The sequence below is a fragment of the Tamandua tetradactyla genome, chromosome 2 (assembly GCF_023851605.1).
Source record: "Tamandua tetradactyla isolate mTamTet1 chromosome 2, mTamTet1.pri, whole genome shotgun sequence".
Taxonomy (NCBI): domain Eukaryota; kingdom Metazoa; phylum Chordata; class Mammalia; order Pilosa; family Myrmecophagidae; genus Tamandua; species Tamandua tetradactyla.
In genome coordinates, this window is record NC_135328.1 from 33,080,276 (window position 1) to 33,099,366 (window position 19,091).

General features: G+C 45.9%; 1 protein-coding gene across 13 annotated transcripts in view; it reads right to left on the bottom strand.

Moving 5' to 3' along the window:
- Positions 1 to 825: 825 nt before the first annotated feature.
- ZNF618 (zinc finger protein 618) overlaps positions 826 to 19,091 on the bottom strand; it is a 181,182-nt gene continuing 162,916 nt past the window's right edge. For all 13 annotated transcript variants that reach the window (XM_077142603.1, XM_077142595.1, XM_077142558.1 and 10 more), the window contains 2 exons: positions 9,440 to 9,541; positions 826 to 8,761 (listed from right to left, as the gene is read on the bottom strand). In XM_077142603.1, the coding sequence (XP_076998718.1) occupies positions 7,242 to 8,761; positions 9,440 to 9,541 (1,622 nt within the window). In that variant the 3' untranslated portion in view covers positions 826 to 7,241. The remainder of the gene's footprint in view (positions 8,762 to 9,439; positions 9,542 to 19,091) is intronic.

Below are 19,091 nucleotides of genomic sequence, written 5' to 3' on the forward strand. Positions count from 1 at the left end.
CGCAGTAGCCCCCATACCTGGGTTGAGGGATAAAGCAAGTGTCTAGGGTGTCTGTTCCCCACTTACCTTGATGGCATGATAGCCATTTTGCCCTTGGACAGAGTTGTCCTGGCAGCAGAAGGCCATAGTTTGAGTTGTCACCTTCCCCTCTGCTTCGGGAACAACTTGTCTTTGGGCAGAGACCCTGTCCCGCTTGCCTTTACGACGAACATGGACAGGCTCATGTCTGCAGCCATGGCCTGGGAAAGGCACCAGGCCGCAGGGGTCTCCCAGAGCCCAGCCCCAAGGGCACCCAGGATGAGCATTTTCAGTGTCACAGATGCCACCAGGAATTTAGCAGAAGCCATGGACACTCTTCCTCAGAAAAGAGAAGACAGCACAGCATAAGCATGTGTAGGGCCAAGCTGGGGAAAGAGGCTTTGACAAATGACAGCTGGGCCAGGCAAACTTGGATGCATGCATTAGATGGGCTAAATAAATCCATTCCTTCTTCGAGAAACGCTCCATACGTGAGACCTGAGGGGCCACGTCTTCCCTTGGCTCCGTGCCCCTCCCTCATTCACCAAATGTTGGCAGAGCTGGGCCTGGTGCCAGAGATGGTTGACAAGCAAGCCTCTCCCAGCTGCCCACGAAGTGACAACCACAACCTAACACAACCAGTACCCCCCACCCTGCCCGCCCACCCCCGGAATGCAGGCATCTCTGCACCCACAGGTGCCACTTCTGGCCCCTCTCCACTCCTCAATGCCCCTGTAGGTGTGGTAACCCCAAACAACCGGCGTGGCCCAGCCCCAGCCCCAAGAAATACCATCACACACTGCCATCTTCCTAAAGGTCATTTTATTGTAAAACCATAAATACAACACTGACATGGAATCATTTAAGCAACCGATCCTCTCTAACTGTTAAGGATGTCTTTTTGCCTTGGCATCAACCAACTGGGAAATAACGTTGCAAGAATCGGGGATGGGGTGGGGCTGGGGCTTTTGGCGATTTAAGGAACCAAGTAGAACCTTCCTCTTCTCCCTGGGAATGTCCCACTTTTGGACAAGAACAGACAGGTAAAAACAGCAACATTTAAACAGCTCAGTTTCCATTTTTATTACTTTTTAAAAATCTTTTTTTTTCTTTTTTCTGTCCCTTTCCTCCATTTGACATCAGTTAAAGTTTTCAACATCACAAAACTGATTTGGCTGTAAGTGGAGAAACGGTCCCCAAACAAAGTGAAACAAAAGCCCAAAGGACAAACAGAAAACCCTAAGTAAACCCTCAAGTTTGGTCTCGGGGGTTTATCATCACAACAAGAACTGTCAACTCAACCCCCATGCAATCTGACTCCTTGGAGAGCTGTTGGATTCACACCAACGATACAGGAGACTGCAAACGTCTTTTGTTAAGTAATACAGCAAGTGTGACACTAGGTAACTTTTTTTTAAATACAGTACATGGTACACAGGGTCCCCAGAATGACCCTGCATAAACCCCTCGTGAAGACTTTAGCCAAGCACTGGCTGTTTATAAAAATATTGTGTTGCTACAAAAGTATAAATTAATGCTACCGGTATTAAGAAATATTAAACACATAAAACTTATAAGGATTAAGAAAAATATTCATTAATACCTGTAGAAAACTCTGGCCTAAAAAAGATATTTTTTTGTGTTTGTTTTTTTGTAAATTTTTTTTTTTGTATTTTTTTTTAAGATGACTTGAGTTTCTTGCACTCAAAGACACAGGTGTGTCCATGGTATTGCCTAGAACATCTTAGCTACTGAGAAAGGATGTGGGGTGCACGCACGCGGTCACTGAGTGGGGGTGGGAGAGAGAGGGGGCACCAAGGCTTTCTTATGATTTACCTGATGTGAACGAATCACCAGCATGAAGTTATGGGGAAAAGAAAAAAGGATCAGAAAACAACTAAAAATAAGTTACGTTTTTTGAAAAATATCTCTGCTCTGGGGCGATAGTACAAAATGATTTCCTGATACTCGGGATCGCTGTCTCCCTGGGCGTGCTGACCAGCGGGTCTGAAAGCCCCCTCCCCAGGCCACCCCCAGCCCTGCAGTGCCACCGGCTCGTGGCCCTGGCTGTGGCGAGTCCCAGCCCCACGTCAGTCCATGAGCTGGCGGCGCGGGAGCCCACCTTCCCCGGGTGGGGGCAGGAAGGATCCCCGGCAGAGAGCAGCTGGCACTGGGTGCGGGCGGAGCCCCTCCTCCTGGCTGGTCTCGGCCCCATCGTCTCTGCCAACCTGGATTTCAGGGAGCGCCTGAGGTTGCGAACAAGGCTGGGCTGTGCCCCTTTAAGGAACTTTGGTTCGAAGAGTCAAGGTGCCCAGTGCGACACTTGGCCCTTGGGCCGTACCCGCTTGGGTAGCAGGACCCCACAGGGTGTGATGCTAGCGCTACCCACAAACCTAGCAGTTCCTCTTCCGTACACGAGCTGAATCTTTAAAGTGACACCTGTGGTGCTGGGGGTGGCATGGACATACCCAACAGCTACGGAGCTGTCTCGACCTGCCTTTAAAGTGGGAGCAGGTGCCTCTTCTCATAGATATCACAGGGTCCTTTCCTTGGGAGCCAGGGTTCTACTGACCACAATCCTCAAACCAAAATGAGAGAGGAAAACCCATAAACAACAAAATTCAAAAACCCTGAAAGGGGGAAACGTAAGAGGGAAAACACCATTATCATTGGTTCACCATAACTGGCCTAGCAAGCATGAGCCACAGTGAAGAGCGTGCAGGTCCCTTCCCAGTTCTCCTACCGGCTCGGCTGGATACAGGGGCCCCGGTGGGGCTGCGTCGTGAGTTCTCCTTCTACCATTTTGAGGACAGGCTGAGCCTTCATTTCTTGGTTCAGGCCAAACCACCAGCCTTTCCAGGCGCCCTGCCTCAGATATATCCCAGAGATGGAAGCGTCACCACCGTCCCCAAAGCAGGAACAAAGCCATGGACATGGCACAGTCCAACAGGAGGAGGCTGCCTGCTGTGCCCCACGTACCTCCTCTTCCCGGCTCTGTGAGCACATCCATCACGATGACAAGATTTGGGGACTGCCCCTTTCAGGCTGTCTCATGCGACCCTGCTACCCTATCCATGCCCGAGCTTCATTTCAAACCTTTGTGAATCTGTGGCTTGAGAGTGCATGTGGTATCCCTAACGTCTCTCCAGATGCGTGCTCACTTTCCAAGGAGCCTAGACCAAAATCCAGGGGCAAGCAGGTGGGCTTGCTCAAGAATAGGTGCCTCCTAAAGGCAGAGGAGGTTTAGCTTCACAGTGGAAAACATGCCTTGTAGAGTTTTTCTCTGGTGCTTCTTCAAAGTGCAAGAGGTAAAGGCTCAAACTGAAGGAGTAGACTCTCTCGCCCAGCTAGAAATCTGATGTCAAAAAAGCCTTCCTTCTTAGAGTCCTGGAAACCCTTAACTTCTCATTCATGTCACTGGACTTCTCTCCTCTTTACTCACCAGGACACACTTGTATCCTTTTCCTACCCAATCCCAACGTGCCAATCATGGAACTGCCAAGCAGGATGGTGGCAAAGCTTTCTCCCTGACGCAGGAGGTGGTTTTGCACGGTGAACCTGGTGGAATGTGGAAATCACGCTTTGCTCGGGCTCCTCCATTTTGTTTCCTAATTTCTAAATGCTAGCCGGCAGCCTGCCGGGGGACCTGGGCATAGGGAAAAGGACAACTGTTTTGGGACAAGGGCATCCATTCGTGGCCTGGACAGCATAGCTGTTCTTGACTGAGCTGCGAGAACCCGTAGGCTTCTGCAAACCTGAAGGACCACCTGCCCCAACACAGACTGCACAGTCCTGGGCCTAGAGCTTTTTGGTGAAGCCAAGTAACTTTACATGAGGGGGACCAAACAAACTGCAGAGGGGAGGTGTGTTTTTTTCACTTCCCCTCTGTCCATGAATGTCAAAACAAAGGTCATCTCTGTCCTGGGAGTTGCAGGGCTTGAGGCGAGCTGCATCCAAGTTAGTGGGCAACACAGAATGATAGAAATGGCCCCGGGGCCCAAGGGCCTGTAGTCATCACAGAACTGGGAGACAGATTTCAAAATCCTTCTGGAAGTCAAGGACAAGTCGAGTGTCTGGGGGTGAATTGGAAAAGCCTCTTTCAATCCTTTGGCTGATCTAGAATTTGGATAAGGTCGATATTGCTGGAAATAACGGGGCTAGTGGCTGCACTTGGGAGACATTTTGGTTTTATCAAGCTATGCGTTGTAGAAGAATTTGCACTAATAGAAACGGCCTGAGAACGCAGGCTGAGGGGGCCCCTTGGTACAGCCTTTCCTTTGAAATCCAGTTTCTGGGGAACCAGAGGTTGGAAGAGTGAAATGACCACCTGCTGTCTTTCTGAACAAAGCAGTCCCAGAAGATGGCTGAGTACTTAGTGGCATTCAAAGCAAACCTGCAGAGACAAGCCAAGTCCTAAAGAGAGGACTGGGGTGGGAAAGAGGAGGGGAATACAAGGTGAAAATGTATGAGAAAGTACCTAGAATTTAGAAAAACTTACTCTGACTTTTTTTCTGGAGGGTAGAGAACGTTGAGTGCCCTAAATGCTCAACTGGGCTTGTTCTCTGACAGCTTTGCAAGAAAGTGGAATGCCCAATTCTTTTCTATCTAATTAGCCCAATGATAGGTGACACCAGCAGAGCTCTGCTCCAAGTAGAGGGAGGACAGGCCCCAGGGATCTGCTTCCATTGATCAGTCAAAGCAGGCAGCTCCAATCCTCGTGTGGGAGCTTAAAGGAGCCAGGTCGTCGACACCTCCCCCTGGCAGCAAAGCAAGGCTGGAGGAAACTTTGGCTGTAGATATCTGTCAATCAGTCATCAGCAACCTTTGCAACCACTTTCCAGAATGCCCCCCAAGGAACTGAACAAAGTCTGTGGATGCTCCCAAATTCTCCAGTAAGTAACATTAGGATGTTATCCAGACTGCTCCCCTTTCTCATTCCAGGGTAGACGGAGGCTCTTCTGGTGGCATGACCCCGGCAAGAAAGCTTGGAAGTATCTAGGACTTCTCTAGGAGAGGAAACATATGGTGGTTCCTGAGACCACAGCTTGCTGGAGCAAATGTGGAAATGGCCCACTATGACCCATTTCTCTTTCTATATGTCCAAGATTCTGGAGGGGAGAGCTGGGTTATTTCTCATGAGGCTGCGTGCAGGTTGGCCTCCAAGGCCAGTGTTCCGGACCCAGAATGCTAAGCCTTCTTGAGTTTTCAATCAATGTGACTCTCCCTCCTGCCATGGACCCACGGGGAGAGGGCTGTTGTACAGTGCTTTTTGTAGTCGAGGTATCTTGCAGTTGAGTAATGCTTTATTACTGGGAAGGGATGGAACCAAGTTAGCCAACCCTCCAGGATGGCAGAATGTGTCTTTGTAAATCACCTCCCACAGTGGTGGGTGTCCTCAGGCGAAAGCTCTTAGCATCACCATCTCTACCCCACAGCTCTGGTCACTGGGGGGATGCAGGGATCACCAGCACTTGATTCACTGGAGGTGAGAGGGGTGAGCGCTGATCCGGTTGGAATCACCCCTTGCCAGGAAATGGGGTGCCACTTGCTTGGCATCTGGGCAGCGGGCACAGAACCTAAATTGCTCATGGATGGGGCAGCAGGAGAGAACTGCCTAAAGACATCTTTCACAGCATGGAGACAAACATGGCCTACTGTCACTCCACCCCAGGGACATCAACCATTTGGCCCCCAAGGCACCGTCTCAACCATTGTTCTGGGAAGGAGGTCTGTGGCTCACATGGGGACCCCTGAGGGCTGTGGGCAATGGTATCACCTGAACCCCTGGGGTCCTGGGAAGGGGGTTATGAGCTGAGGTGTGAGGTGTGGTGGATGTGACTATGGGTCAACTCAGGAGTCCTTGCTGAGCTGGCAGGGTCAGTGATGTGGGTGAGTAGTGTAATGCACTCTGGGTATAGAAGTCAAACATATGCAGGACTGCACACAGCAAACCAGGAGGGTGGGTCTTCCTCTTACATTCGGGAGAATTCCTTGCCACGTGCTTCTCCCTATGGCTTCCACCAAACACCTTACCTATGAAACCTGGGACTCCTTTCTCACCCCTGGTCTCCAAAACAGCACAGCCAACGTCTGGGTCTTGGCCGATCAAATACGCAAGCACTCCAGACTGTTTGGGGGAAGGCTTAATAAAAACCTTAGCATATCCCACTGAGATGAGCTAGTTTACAGTGTGACTTGAGGAACAAAAGGGGCAAAAAAGAAAACCCTCCAAAACATAAGTTATAGACATTCAGTGCCTCCTAGGAGAGTCTAAATCAAATTTAAAAACCAAACAAAAAAAAAAACAAAGTCAAAATTGCTAAAAATGTTAGAAAAAAATCATTAAGGAGTGGAGATGGAATCTATGCTTTCTGAAAAAAAAAGTCTTCTTTTTTTCTATCTTATATTAAAAAGCAAGAAGTCAGTTTTCTATTAAAGTCTCCTTTCCTGATTTGGGGAGATAGATAGGTGTGTTTCTAAGGTGGCTGCCCAGTAACACCCAAGTGGTGTCACGAAGGCAACAGCTCAATGCCCTGAAGGTGAACAAGAAAGAAAGTCCAGTGCAGAAACTGTCCATCTGATGTGGGCTGGAGACGCCATGGCAGAGCAGCTGGGGAGGGGTAGGGAGCAATGGGGTGGGGTGGCCCCAGGGCAGGGGGATGGAGGGCAAGGGCGGACCGTGGGGAGAAGGGCAGAGAACGTCAAGTCACTTCAGATCTCAGCTGCCTGAACACTTTACATCAGCCTTCTACCAATCTGCACACCTGAAAACAGGGTCTTACAGCCCCCTCACCGAGAGAAGGAAGAGAAGTGTCTTCCCTCTTTCCCAAACACTCAGCTTTCCTGACACACCCAGATTAATGCACACGTGCTCACAAGCAGGCACGGCACATGCACCAGGGTTGTATGTGTGTGTGTGCGTGTGTGCGCACGTGCACAAGGCTTCTGCGGCCACAGAGGTGAGCACAGAGCCCCACGACTGCCCGCATCTACGGCACGTGTGTCCATGTACGTGCTTGCCTGTGCAGGCATGTACACCCATGCACACACACACTGAAAAAAGCACTTAAGTTTCCAGGGGGCATTTATAATGAGGTCCACAGTGTTTAGAACTTAAAACTCCTTTTCTTTGTTTGTAACAGTGTTGTGTTTTTTTCTTCCTTCTTCTAATATTTTCCTTTCTCTTTTCCTTTTTGTTTTGTTTTGTTTCCCCAAGTCAAGCCTTAAAGCATGTTGGATTTCAGAAACATGAGTTTGTTCATGTCTTCCGGACTCAGCAGCCGCCTCCTTTTGATGAGAAGTGCTTGTTCGCACATATTTACACACCCGCTCCTGGCCCCCACGGCCGGAACCGCGAGGAGCCAGAAGGCTAGCTTGGCGAGTTTTGTGTGCTTTTGGGTGACGCACGACCAGTACTGGAAGAGATCCGGGGTGGCCTGGAAGAGCGGTTCCTGCAGGTAGTCATAGACTTCACTCTTCCCGAGTCGGTCGTCCTCCTGGGCTGCCGGGTTCTCGCCGGGGGCAGAGCGGGGCTTCTTGGCAGCGGGCTCAAAGTCCACCTCCTCGGCCCAGGACTCCTTCACCTCATTGATGAGCTCGCAGACCTTGCCAATGATCTCCTCATGCTGGTACGGCGGGACAGGCCGCAGCTTCTGCTGCGGGTCCAGGATCATCGCCACCTTGTGTGCCGGGTGCACCTTGAAGTTCTCCTTGAGTGCCTCCAGGAAGAGGTGGCAGAGCTTGCTGACGGTGCCCGCGTCGTTGGCCTTGGCCGTGAAGAGCTTCTCCAACCTGACGTAGGTGGGCAGCACCAGCTGCAGGGTGGGCTGGCTCTCGTTGCTCAGCTCGATGACCGCCTGCTTCACCGGCATCAGGATGGCTGCCAGGTTGCTGAGCAAGTGCTTGTTGAGGCTCTGGATGAGGTTCATCTTCTTGGCCCGGCTGTAGAACTCGCAGATCTGCTCGTAGCGCTCGTGCACCAGCAGCAGCGAGTCCGTGACCGAGTTCCAGCAGGGCGGCGGGGCGGTCTCCTCCAGCGACCCGAAGGTCTCCTTGGCGAGGCCCGTGGAGCCGGCCAAGTCCTCGCACACGTTGAGCAGCTCAATGACCTCGTGCATGCTCCGGGCCTGCAGCGTCCGCTTGCTCAGCACCGTCTGCACCACTGAGTTCAAGGCACATGCCGAGCAGCGCAGGCACATGCCGGCCTTGGAGAAGGCGGACGCGCTCACCCGGCAGTCGGTCACGTACACCGTCCTGATCTCCGACATCACAAACTCCGACAGCACGTTCTGCACCCAGTGGTGCACCAGGTCGCCGCTGTCCCGGATGTCCGCCCCCTTCACGCCCAGCACGTAGCTCTTGATGTGGTTGCCCTCGGCTTGGTAGGCTGTGAGGATGTAGCAGGAATCAGGGCCGACACTCTGCGAGTGACATGTGACACCGATGCCCAGGCAGGCGTTGCTGCCCAGGGCACACGTCACCTTGACCTTCACCTGGTTGTACATGCGCGGCAGGTGCTTCAGCGCCAGCGTGTTGAAGTTGCCCAGGATCTCGGTGACCGAGAAGGCCCCGTAGCGGGCGCCGCTGTCCACCAGGGTCTGTGCCAGCTTCAGGAACTCCTTCCCGCTCACCACGCTCAGCGCCCCCAGGTCGGCACACATGACCCGCAGCAGCCGCTCGGCGATGTTCTGCCGCTCCTTCTCGGGGATCATGCTGTGGTTGGGTGTTAAACCACTAGCTGCGGCTGGTGAGAGACACCAAGAGAGAGATTAATCCCAGCACTTTTGGTTCTGGCAGAAGCCAAATACGTGAAGCAACCAATGTTGGGGATGAGGTCTAGATCTCATCTGGCACGCAAACTGGGGATGCTCCTGACCTTTAATATATGAACCAGTTGCAGGAATACAGCTCTGGGATCGATTAGGAATGCCTCTCATGAACAGTTCTGGGATTGATTAGTAATGCCTCCAATAGGCAGGGGAATAGAACATAGTGACACGTGCAACCTATTTTGCTGGATGTCCGTTAGCTGGACAACTAGTCTAACCACTTCCTTAACACAGGAATTGCTTCTAAGAGCTGCTCTGGCCAATAAACACACATGGTCACACTGTCAGGGAACAACAATCAACAGAAACTGTGGAGAGGAGATTCAGTTATGATTTTGTCATTAATTTGTAGTCTTCTGTTCACAGACCAATCACCTCTTTCCCTGGGTCTACTTCTGCTCATCCCATGAGGTATGGGCAACCCTGACAATGAGGTCCCAGGTATAGAAGTGCTGTTGACACTGCTATGTGCCACCCTGCACCATGGCGGCAGACGCAGGCAGTGAGGCTCGTAGGCGGAGGGGGAACTGCTGGCGTGTGGGCTGGAAGGTCCAAGGGGCAGCATGCCATGGGCCACCCAGGCGAAGACCTACTGTTATTGGCACTGTTCCTCTGGCCCTGAGGTTTCCACTTCTCCTCCACAACAGCAGGTGGCGATCGAGACTGGTTGGAAGTGATGTTGTTCTCATTGTCCGCTGTGGACACAAAGGGGACAGTCTGTTGCCTTGCAGGGCAAGTGGCCTGCTTACTAACAAGATGCAGACCGTGGGGGGGGGGGGGGGGTGTAAAAGTAACACACAGCTTCTGGGAGCCAGACCTGGTTCATTTCCCGGCTCCTCCTCAGACAGCTTTCTTATCTGCAAGGCCTCATTTTCATCATTTGGAAAAATGAAGGCAGATGTATGGACATTACGGTAGCTGGGAAGACTAAGATAATGCAGGTAAAGAGCTGAGCACAGAGCCTGGAAGGGAGTGGGCCCTCAGTTAACAGAAGTTTCTGAGTCCTGGGCCCGGCCAGGAGACTCCACACCTACACACAACCACGAAGTCCCAGTTCTGAAAAGGGATTGCAGAGGGTGAGAGCTGTACCCCAAGCATCAAACGCTTCTCTCACTTCTTTACAGTGTGCTCTTCTGTCATTTCACTATATTACTACAAATTTAATTAAATGAACGAAACAGAAACCTGTATGTCATGTTACGACATGAAGTGCCAAATTCTCAATCCCCTTATTTTAAGACTTGGAAACGGAAATCCAGACATAGCAAAGGATTTGCCCAAGATCACCCAGAAACCTGGCAGGGCTGGGATATGAAATCTGAGGTCTCCCACTTCCTAGATGACTCCTAATAAATATTGCCCTAATTGTTGTGAACTTACACTTACATGATCATATCCAGTTGCAAGTAATTAGCAGTGTGCCTGCTCTCCCTATTCAGGGCTGCTCCTTGGCATTTTTATGGAATCAGCTCTAAATAGGAATGGTCTGAGCTATACCCTTGTCCTTATGAAATGGCCCCCTGGTCCCCATCATACAATAAACCACAGGTCCAAGGCCACACGCCAAGTCCTGGGCTTATGGGCTGGGCCATTTCTCACATTTCTGTTCCACTGTGAACCTAATCGCCTAATATTGTTTCTTTGTGCTTTTTGAAATTTTGGTTGGGGGTTCACACCCCTAAGAAGGGATCAGTGACCCTTCTTCACAGGAATGTCAGGTATCTTGCATTCTTCTCAATTAAAGGTAATCAGGTCTTAGAGGCCAAAGCCACATTTTTCTCACCTTGAGAAGAGACCACTCCAACCTCTTCTATGTGTTCAACTCTCTGAGACGAGTTAATAAACTCTGGGACATCTTTCAAAGGAATATTTTGCAACCATTACAAAAAGGTGGTTATGCAGACTGTAATGCTATGGAAAAATGTTTAAGAAAATAAAAAGCAAGATCTAATCACAACTTTGTATTGTTATTTATGCATTTTAGATTTTCAAAGCCAAACAACAACCCGATAACCCGGATCTGTGCCTCAAAAATAGAGGGAAGGCAAGAGGATGGACTTTCACCTATTAAGGATTACCTGCTGTGCTGGTTTGAAAGGATGTATGTACTCTTGAAAAGCCATGTTTTAATCAAAATCCCATTTTGTAAAGGCAGAATAATCCCTATTCGATACTATATGTTTGAATCTGTGATTAGATCATCTCCCTGGAGATCATCTCCCTGGAGATGTAACCCAATCAAGAATGGTTGTTAAACTGGATTAGGGGAGATGTGTCTCCACCCATTTGGATGGGTCTTGATTGGTTTACTGGAGTCCTATAAAAGAGGAAACATTCTGGAGAATGAGAGATCTCTGAGAGAGCAGAGAGTGACATAGCCACGAGAAGCAGAGTCTACCAGCCAGTGCCTTGGAGATGAAGGAGGAAAATGCCTCCCGGGAGCTTCATGAAACAGGAAGCCAAGAGAGAAACCTAGCAGATGACACCATGTTTGCCATGTGCCCTTCCAGATGAGAGAGAAACTCTGACCGTGTTCACCATGTGCCTTTCCAGATGAGAGAGAAACTCTGACTGTGTTCTCTACATGCCTTTCCACTTGAGAGAGAAACCCTGAACATCACTGGCCTTCTTGAATCAAGGTATCTTTCCCTGGATACCTTAGATTGGACATTTCTATAGACTCATTTTAACTGGGACATTTTCTCGGCCTTAGAACTGTAAACTAGAATTTATTAAATTCCCCTTTTCAAAAGCCATTCCGTTTCTGGTATAGTGCATTCCGGCAGCTAGCAAACTAGAACATGTGCGACAGGGATTACCTTCCTGATGCAAATAACTAGGAATACATGATGCATCTGTTCTCAGACAGGTGACTGGGGCTGTGATCCCAGAAAGAGAGAAACAAATGAGGTAAGCTCCGTGATTTGTCCCTGGAGGCAGTTTCCAAGCTACAGCACTGGGAATGGGAAATTGGAACAGATAACAGTGGTCTCAGTGATTGGAGGAGATATAGATCAAAGTTCATGGAAGTTTAAGGAAGCTAGAATTCACAGGGTAGAGTACTAAGAGGAATCCTTTCAAGTCTTGGCTGAATATTAATCTAAATGTGTGCAAGGTCAAATTCCATAAGAGTGGGAAAGAATTACTAGAAAGCAGTAGGCTGAATACTCCCCAGGGCTCACACAGGAGTGGGAGAAATTTGTGCTCTCACAGGCCAGAGTAAAGAGACTGTAAATGGGAAGAGTATCCCTAATAGGGAGCTAAATTAGTCACAGATTAAAGGCAGCACTAGGTATGGCTTAATGTATCTTAAAAGCAAGTCTCAATGTGATCCCAAGAAACTAAACTGCATGCCAGAACAAAACTTAACACTCTTTGAAGAAATATAACAAAATCCAGTACCCATCGATGATTCACAGTGCACACGCATTCAAAGTAGAGGGAAAATATGACCTGTAACCAGGAGTAGAACTATCAATAGAAACAGATCCAAAAATTATAGAGATGATGGAATTAGCTAATAAGGACCTTAGCACAGTCATTATGAATATTCTAAATATGCTCAAAAGATATAAGGGAAAAAACAAACCCCAAACTTCTAGAGATAAAAATAAAATGTATGCAAAAGATAAGGTACGAGATAAAAATAGATTAGATACCACAGAAGAAAACTTGGGAGACACAGCAAGAGAATCATCCAACATGAAAAATAGACTAAAAATAAATAAACAGAGCAGGATTAGTATCAAACATTTTAATATACATATAATTGGAGTCCCAGCAAAACAGGGAGGGGCAGAAAAATATTTGAAGAAATAATGGCTGAAATTTTTCCAAAGTCAACAACAAAAATCAGTAAGAATATACTAAACTTGAATAACACCACCAACCAAGCTGGTCTAATATGCATTTACAGAGTCCACATTCTTTGCAAGAATGCATGAACATTTAGTAAGCTTTACATACGCTGGGACATAGTAAATCTGAAAGGAATGAAATCATACAAAGTATGTTCTCTGACCACAACACAATTTAATTGAAACTGTTTGAAAGTTAAACTGTTTGAAAGTTAACCTATGGGTCAAAGAAAAAATCATAAGGAAAATTATAAAATGTTTTTAACTAAATGAAAATAAAAACATAACTACTTTGTGAGATCCATCCAGAGCAGGGCTTATTTATAGCATAAATGTTTGTATTAAAAAAGAAGAAAGGTTTAATAAGCAGTGATATAAGCTTCCATCTTAAGAAACCAAAAGAAAAGTAAATTAAGCCTAAAGTAATCAGAAGAAAGGAAATGATACAGCAAGAAATGAATGAAACAGAAGAACAAACACAATAGAGAAAAATCAGTGAAACCAAAAGCTGATTTTTTATAAAGATGAATAAAACTGATAAACTTCTACCCAGAAAGATCAAGAAAAAAAGAGGAAATAAATGATCAATATTAAGAATGAAAGAGGGGACATCCTTACAGACACAACAGGTATTTAAGGGATAAAAGTGCAATGTTACAACACACTTTGTGACAATAAATTTGACAACTTAGGTGAAATAGACAAATACCCTGAAAGACACAAAGTACTAATATTCACTCTAGAAGAAACAGATAACCTGTATAGCCCTGTATCTATTAAATAAATTGAGTTCATAGTTAAACAGCTTCCCACAAAGCAAACTCCAGGCTCAGATGGGTTCACTGGTGAGTTGGGGCAAGTATTTAAGGAAGAAATGCTACAAATTTTAGATAAGTTCTTCCAGAAAACAGGAAAAAGAGCACCTGGCAGCATTTTATGAGGCCGATACTACCCTGATCCTGAAACTACAGAAAAATAGTCAGTAGAAAAGAAACGACAGACCAATATATAATACTTCACAAAGACACAAAATTCCTTAACAAAATATTAGCAAACTAAATATAGCAAATAAATAAAGGAATAACACATCATGAATAGAGCTTATCTCAGAAAAGCAAGATTGGGTTAAGAATTGAAAATTGATTAGTTATTCCCCATTCTAAGAGGATGGAGAAGAAATCATCTCAACAGATATAAATACACACATAGTATTTGACAAAATCAATATCCACTCATGATACAAACTCTCAGCAAACTAGGAAGAGATATAAACTTGATAAAGGCTATCGATAAAGGGCTTACTTACATTTATCAATCTTACAGGCATTAAAGGATAAGAAAATTCTATGAACAGTAAACCAACATTAGATACCCTACATGAAATGGACAAATTCAAAGAAAGACATAAACTACTGAAAATGACTCAAGAAGAAATAGAAATTCTGAACAGATCTAAAGTGACTGAATCAGTAATTTTAAAACTGGCCATTAAAAAAAGTGCATGCCCATTAGACATGAGGCCCAGTAGACAGAGGTGGCTGACGATGCACTGACTGAGAAGTAGCCTGGCGAACAATGGTGTAAACATATGATTGAACACAGTGGTGCTAGGAAAGGAGTAAAGTTCTGAGGCATGCAATGATGTGAATGAACCCATGGGACATTTGGTGAGGTAAAATAAACCAGGAACAAAACAGCAATTTTTTTTTATAAAGCCCATGTCCAGATGGCTTCACTGGTGAATTCTATCATTAAGTTAAAAAAAGAAATGACACCAATCCTTCAACAAACTTTTCTGAAAAACAGAAGAGGAGAGAACATTTTTCAATTCATTCTGAGACCATTATTAGGCCATTATTATCCTGACAGCCAAACCAGACAAAGGTATCAAAAGAAAAGAAAACTATAGCTCAATTTCCTTATGGAACATAGATGAAAACATCCTCAATAAAACACTAGCAAAGTGAATCCAGTCACAGATACAAAGGACTGTACACCATGATCACGGTGAATTTATCCAAGAATTCAAGGTTGGTTCAACAATAATAAAATCGATGTTATACATATCAATAGACTAAAGACAAAAACTACAGGATCATCTCAATAGATACAGAGTAAGCATTTGACAAAATCCAACACCCTTTCATGATAAAAACACTCAGCAAACTAGGAACAGAGGGAGCTTCCTCAATCTGATAAAGGGCATCTGAAAAACCCACAGCTAATATTATATATAACGTTGAATGACTGGATGCCTTTGTCCTGAGATCAGGAACAAGACAGATATCCACTTTCACTTTTCTATTCAGCATTGTACTGCAGGTTCTAGCTAGTGAAATTAGGCAAAAGGAAAGAAGAGAGGGAAGGAAGAAAGAAATAAAAGGCACCCAGTTTGGAATGGAAGAAGTAAAACTATGTACAATTGCAGATATTATCTTGTATACAGCAATTCTAAGGAAGCTACAAAAAAACTATTAGAACTAATGGGCAAGTTCACTGAGCTTTCAGGGTAGAATATCATCATACAAAAAAATCAACTGTATTTCTCTACACCAGCAACGAACACTTCAAAAATGAATTTAAGAAAATATTTCCACTTATAATAACATCCTAAAGAATAAAGTACTTAGGAATAATCTAATGAAAGAAGTAAAAGACTTCTACACTGAGAATTATGAAACATCATTTAAAGAACTCAAAGACCTAACCAGATAGTCCATATTTATGAATCAAGAGAATTAATATTGTTATATGGCAATATTCCCAATACTGATCTATAAATTCAACCACGCTTCCTATAAAAAACCCTGCTGGCTTTTTGCAGATGTTATTAAGCTGATCCTAAAATTCATTTGGAAATATAAGAGACCAAGAATAGCCAAAATCATGATGGGGGCAGGCACGGAAGGGAGTGGGAAGACTCACACTCTCCAATTTCAAAACTGCTACAAAACTACAGTAATCAAGATAATGTGGTGCTGGCATAAGGAGAGATATACAGATCAATGATAGAGTCATAAGAATCCAGAAATAAATCCTCACATCTATGGCCAACTGATTGTTGATGAGGCTACCAGGACAATTCAATGGGGAGACAGAATAGCGTTTGTAACATACAGTGCTGGGACAACTGTACATTCACATGCAAAAGAATAAAGTTGGACCCCTACTTCACACTATATACAAAAACTAACTCAAAATGAACATGGGTCTAAATGTAAGAGCTGAAGCTATAAAACTTTTAGAAAAGAACATAAAAGAGTCAATTAAGTTTTTGTGCCCTTGGGCTAGGTAATGGTTTGTTAGGTATGACACCCAAAGCACAAATGACAAAAGAAAAACGACAGATGCGACTGTACCAAAATTTAAAATGTTTGTGCTTCAAAGACAACATCAAGAAAGGGAAAAAAAAATCCACAGAATGGGATCCTTAAAGTGGAGACCACCTACATGCCACCAGTCGGGGAATGGAAAAACAAAGTGTGGTTTCTCAGTACAATGGAACACTAAGGAATAAAAAGAAACTACTGATAATATATAACAATATGGATGAATCTCAAAAGTATGCTAAGTGAAAGAAGTCAACACAAGACTACTCCTGCTTAGTTCCATTTATGTAGAATCCCAGTAAAGGTGAAATGACAGTGAAAGAAAGGAGATAGTGGCTGTCAGGGGCTGGGGTCGGCAGAAGGGACTGTAAAGGAGCATGAGAACTTTTGGGGTTGATGGCAATGTTACATATTGTGACTGTGATGGCGGTCAAATGACTGCGTACATTTGTCAAAACCCATCACACTGTACTCATAAAAATAGTGAATTTTACTTATGTAAACCACAGCTCAGTAAATCTGATTTAAAAATAGACTGGAAAGAAACCCATGAAAATCGTTAACAGTAGTTATCTTTGAGTTATGAGATTATGGTTGATCCTTTATCTTCCAACTTCTCTACATTTCCCCAATTTCCTTTAGTGAGTAGACCTCATTTTTAAACAGGAAAGACAAGCCCATCATTTAAAGTGAGAAAAATCAGTCCTTCTTCTTGACTTTCTCCACTACAGTACGAGTTGAAAGCCCCGGCTTTGAACCTGGATCTGCTATGTCTGTGGGGTCTAACTTTCAGCTGGTCACTTCAACTCTCTGGGTCTCCCTCCAAAATGCTGGGGCTGGGCAAGCCTAGTGGATGATTCTCCTCTTTTCTGCCCTTCTCAGGACCTGGCACGGAGATTACGCAACACAGCGTTCGATGACAAAGTCTGATATTGGTTAAAATCATCTTTTTCCTTTCTATATTCCAGATTCCACTCCTGAGAGGGGTGTGGGACTCAGTAACTGCTGTGAAAAGGATCGATCTATACACGCATCATGAGCTGAAAATATGAAAATAGGATTTTCTGAATGACGCCATCCTTATGTACCAGAGGCTGGATATCAAGTTGGAATAAAGGTTTTCTTTCAGAGAGAGATACCATTTCAGGGAGAAGGAAGCAGCTGTTCTAGCAGGGAATGGAAAAGGAGGCCTGTGCTGCTGTCAGGTCTTAGACCCCAGCCATCAAAACTTCATGCAGGCCATCACAGGAACCCTCACCCGGCCCTGTGATTAGCCCATCTGACAGGTGAGAAGACCAAAACCCAGAGAGGTCAAGTGACTCACAAGGATTAAAAACCAAGCTTGGCCACCTTCAACTTGTCTGCTGCCTGGGGAAGTCCCTGCATCCCTCTTGGGCACGGTCCTTCTAACTGTACTTTAACAAGGGGGCTAGAAAGGGTGACCATGGAGGGGTGCTTCCACCTCTGGTAGCCGGCCACCTGGTCCACCTGGCTGCACAGGGTGGGTGGCTCTGCCACTGTGATTGCATAGCTTTGGGCAAGTTACTGAACCATTCTGTGCCTCAGTTTCCATCTCTCACAGGGTTATACTGAGAATTAAATGCATCAATATAAAACAAGTCCTGGTATGGAGTAAGAGTGCAAATGATGTTAGATAAATCTTATTAAACTCTTTGAAATTTTGGGCCAGTCATTATGTTCACTGAGCCTCAATGTCTTCACCTGTTGGTCAGCTACTTGGTTGGTTCAGAGAGATATGATTAAATAACCCATGTAAAGCTTTAAGTACTGCAACCTAACATGCAGTTGGTATTCACTAAATGTTAGCTATTTTTAGAATTACTACTGCCAAGACACACTCGTGAGCTGCCACCAGGGGCAGGGCAGATTCTCCTACCAAACAGAAAGACAGTTTATTAGCAGGAATTACCCTGTGCCATTCGGCAGTCCCTTAATGAGATTGGTGTTATTTGAGGCTGATCCTCCTTATCAGAGGGGCTGTGAACTGTGTAGATCATGATGCTTAATTTCTCTCTATGGAGCCAATCCTTTAATCCTGATTCAGCCTGGCTGGGATTTCTACTGCTTTGCACTGGATTGCCAGAGAGGCATTCTCTGCCAGCACTGGACCAGAACAAAGCAGCCCGAAGATCCTCAAGGAAAACAAGTCAAGATGCTAGGAGAGGTGGGGCCACCTTCTGGCTTAGCCTTAGTTAGCATTTTGATTGACCTCTTCCCAACTGCCCGAGGGATGGGGAAGCACTGCCACCTAGATTCTTCCCTAATCAGCACTCAGCTTCTCGTTGGCAGAGGGGCAGGTGGAGGTCTGGGGTTTAGACAGGGAGTGAAGAGGAGCTGGGCTACGGGAGTCTCCAGACCAGGTGGTGGGCTCAGGCAATGGCCCCCAAGCAGCCTTCCAAATGCTGCCATTAGCTCCAAATATTTCCATGGCTCCTGGTTTCCCTTTTAGGGTCAAACCTAAACTCGCTGACCTGGCATTCAAGCTTTTCCCTGGTAAGGGAAGGCTGATGGCAAAGACAACCTGAGGAAGTGATGCTTATAGAGTTGGAACCTTGGTGAGAGAAGGGCAGCTGGAGGTCAGAGAGGGAACCCAAGTTTCCTGCCTGGAGTCACAGTGCCTCTGCATCAGGGCACATCAGTCCGAGCAGGACAAGAACTCAAGCGTCTTGGCTTGTCACCCCAGTAATCTGTCCTGATTTTCATGAGTTCATTAGTAACCATTAATAGGACCTCCCACCATGATCCTGTGACTAAGTGCTTAGTGCAGGCAGATGCCCAATGAACATATGCTGAATGAATGAACAAGTGAGTAAGCAAGTAGAGATCATGCAAACAGAACAATCTCTTGATTAAGAGAGATTCTAAGCCCTGCAATATTCTGTGCTAGTCAGGCCAGACATGGAGAATTGTATGAAGGACCTACAAACCCAAGAGGGATACAAGTAATATCATCACCACCATCACCGACAACAACTGTTACCAGGAATAATACCAGTTAAACAATTGCTGAACAAGGGCTATGTGTCAGGTACTCATCT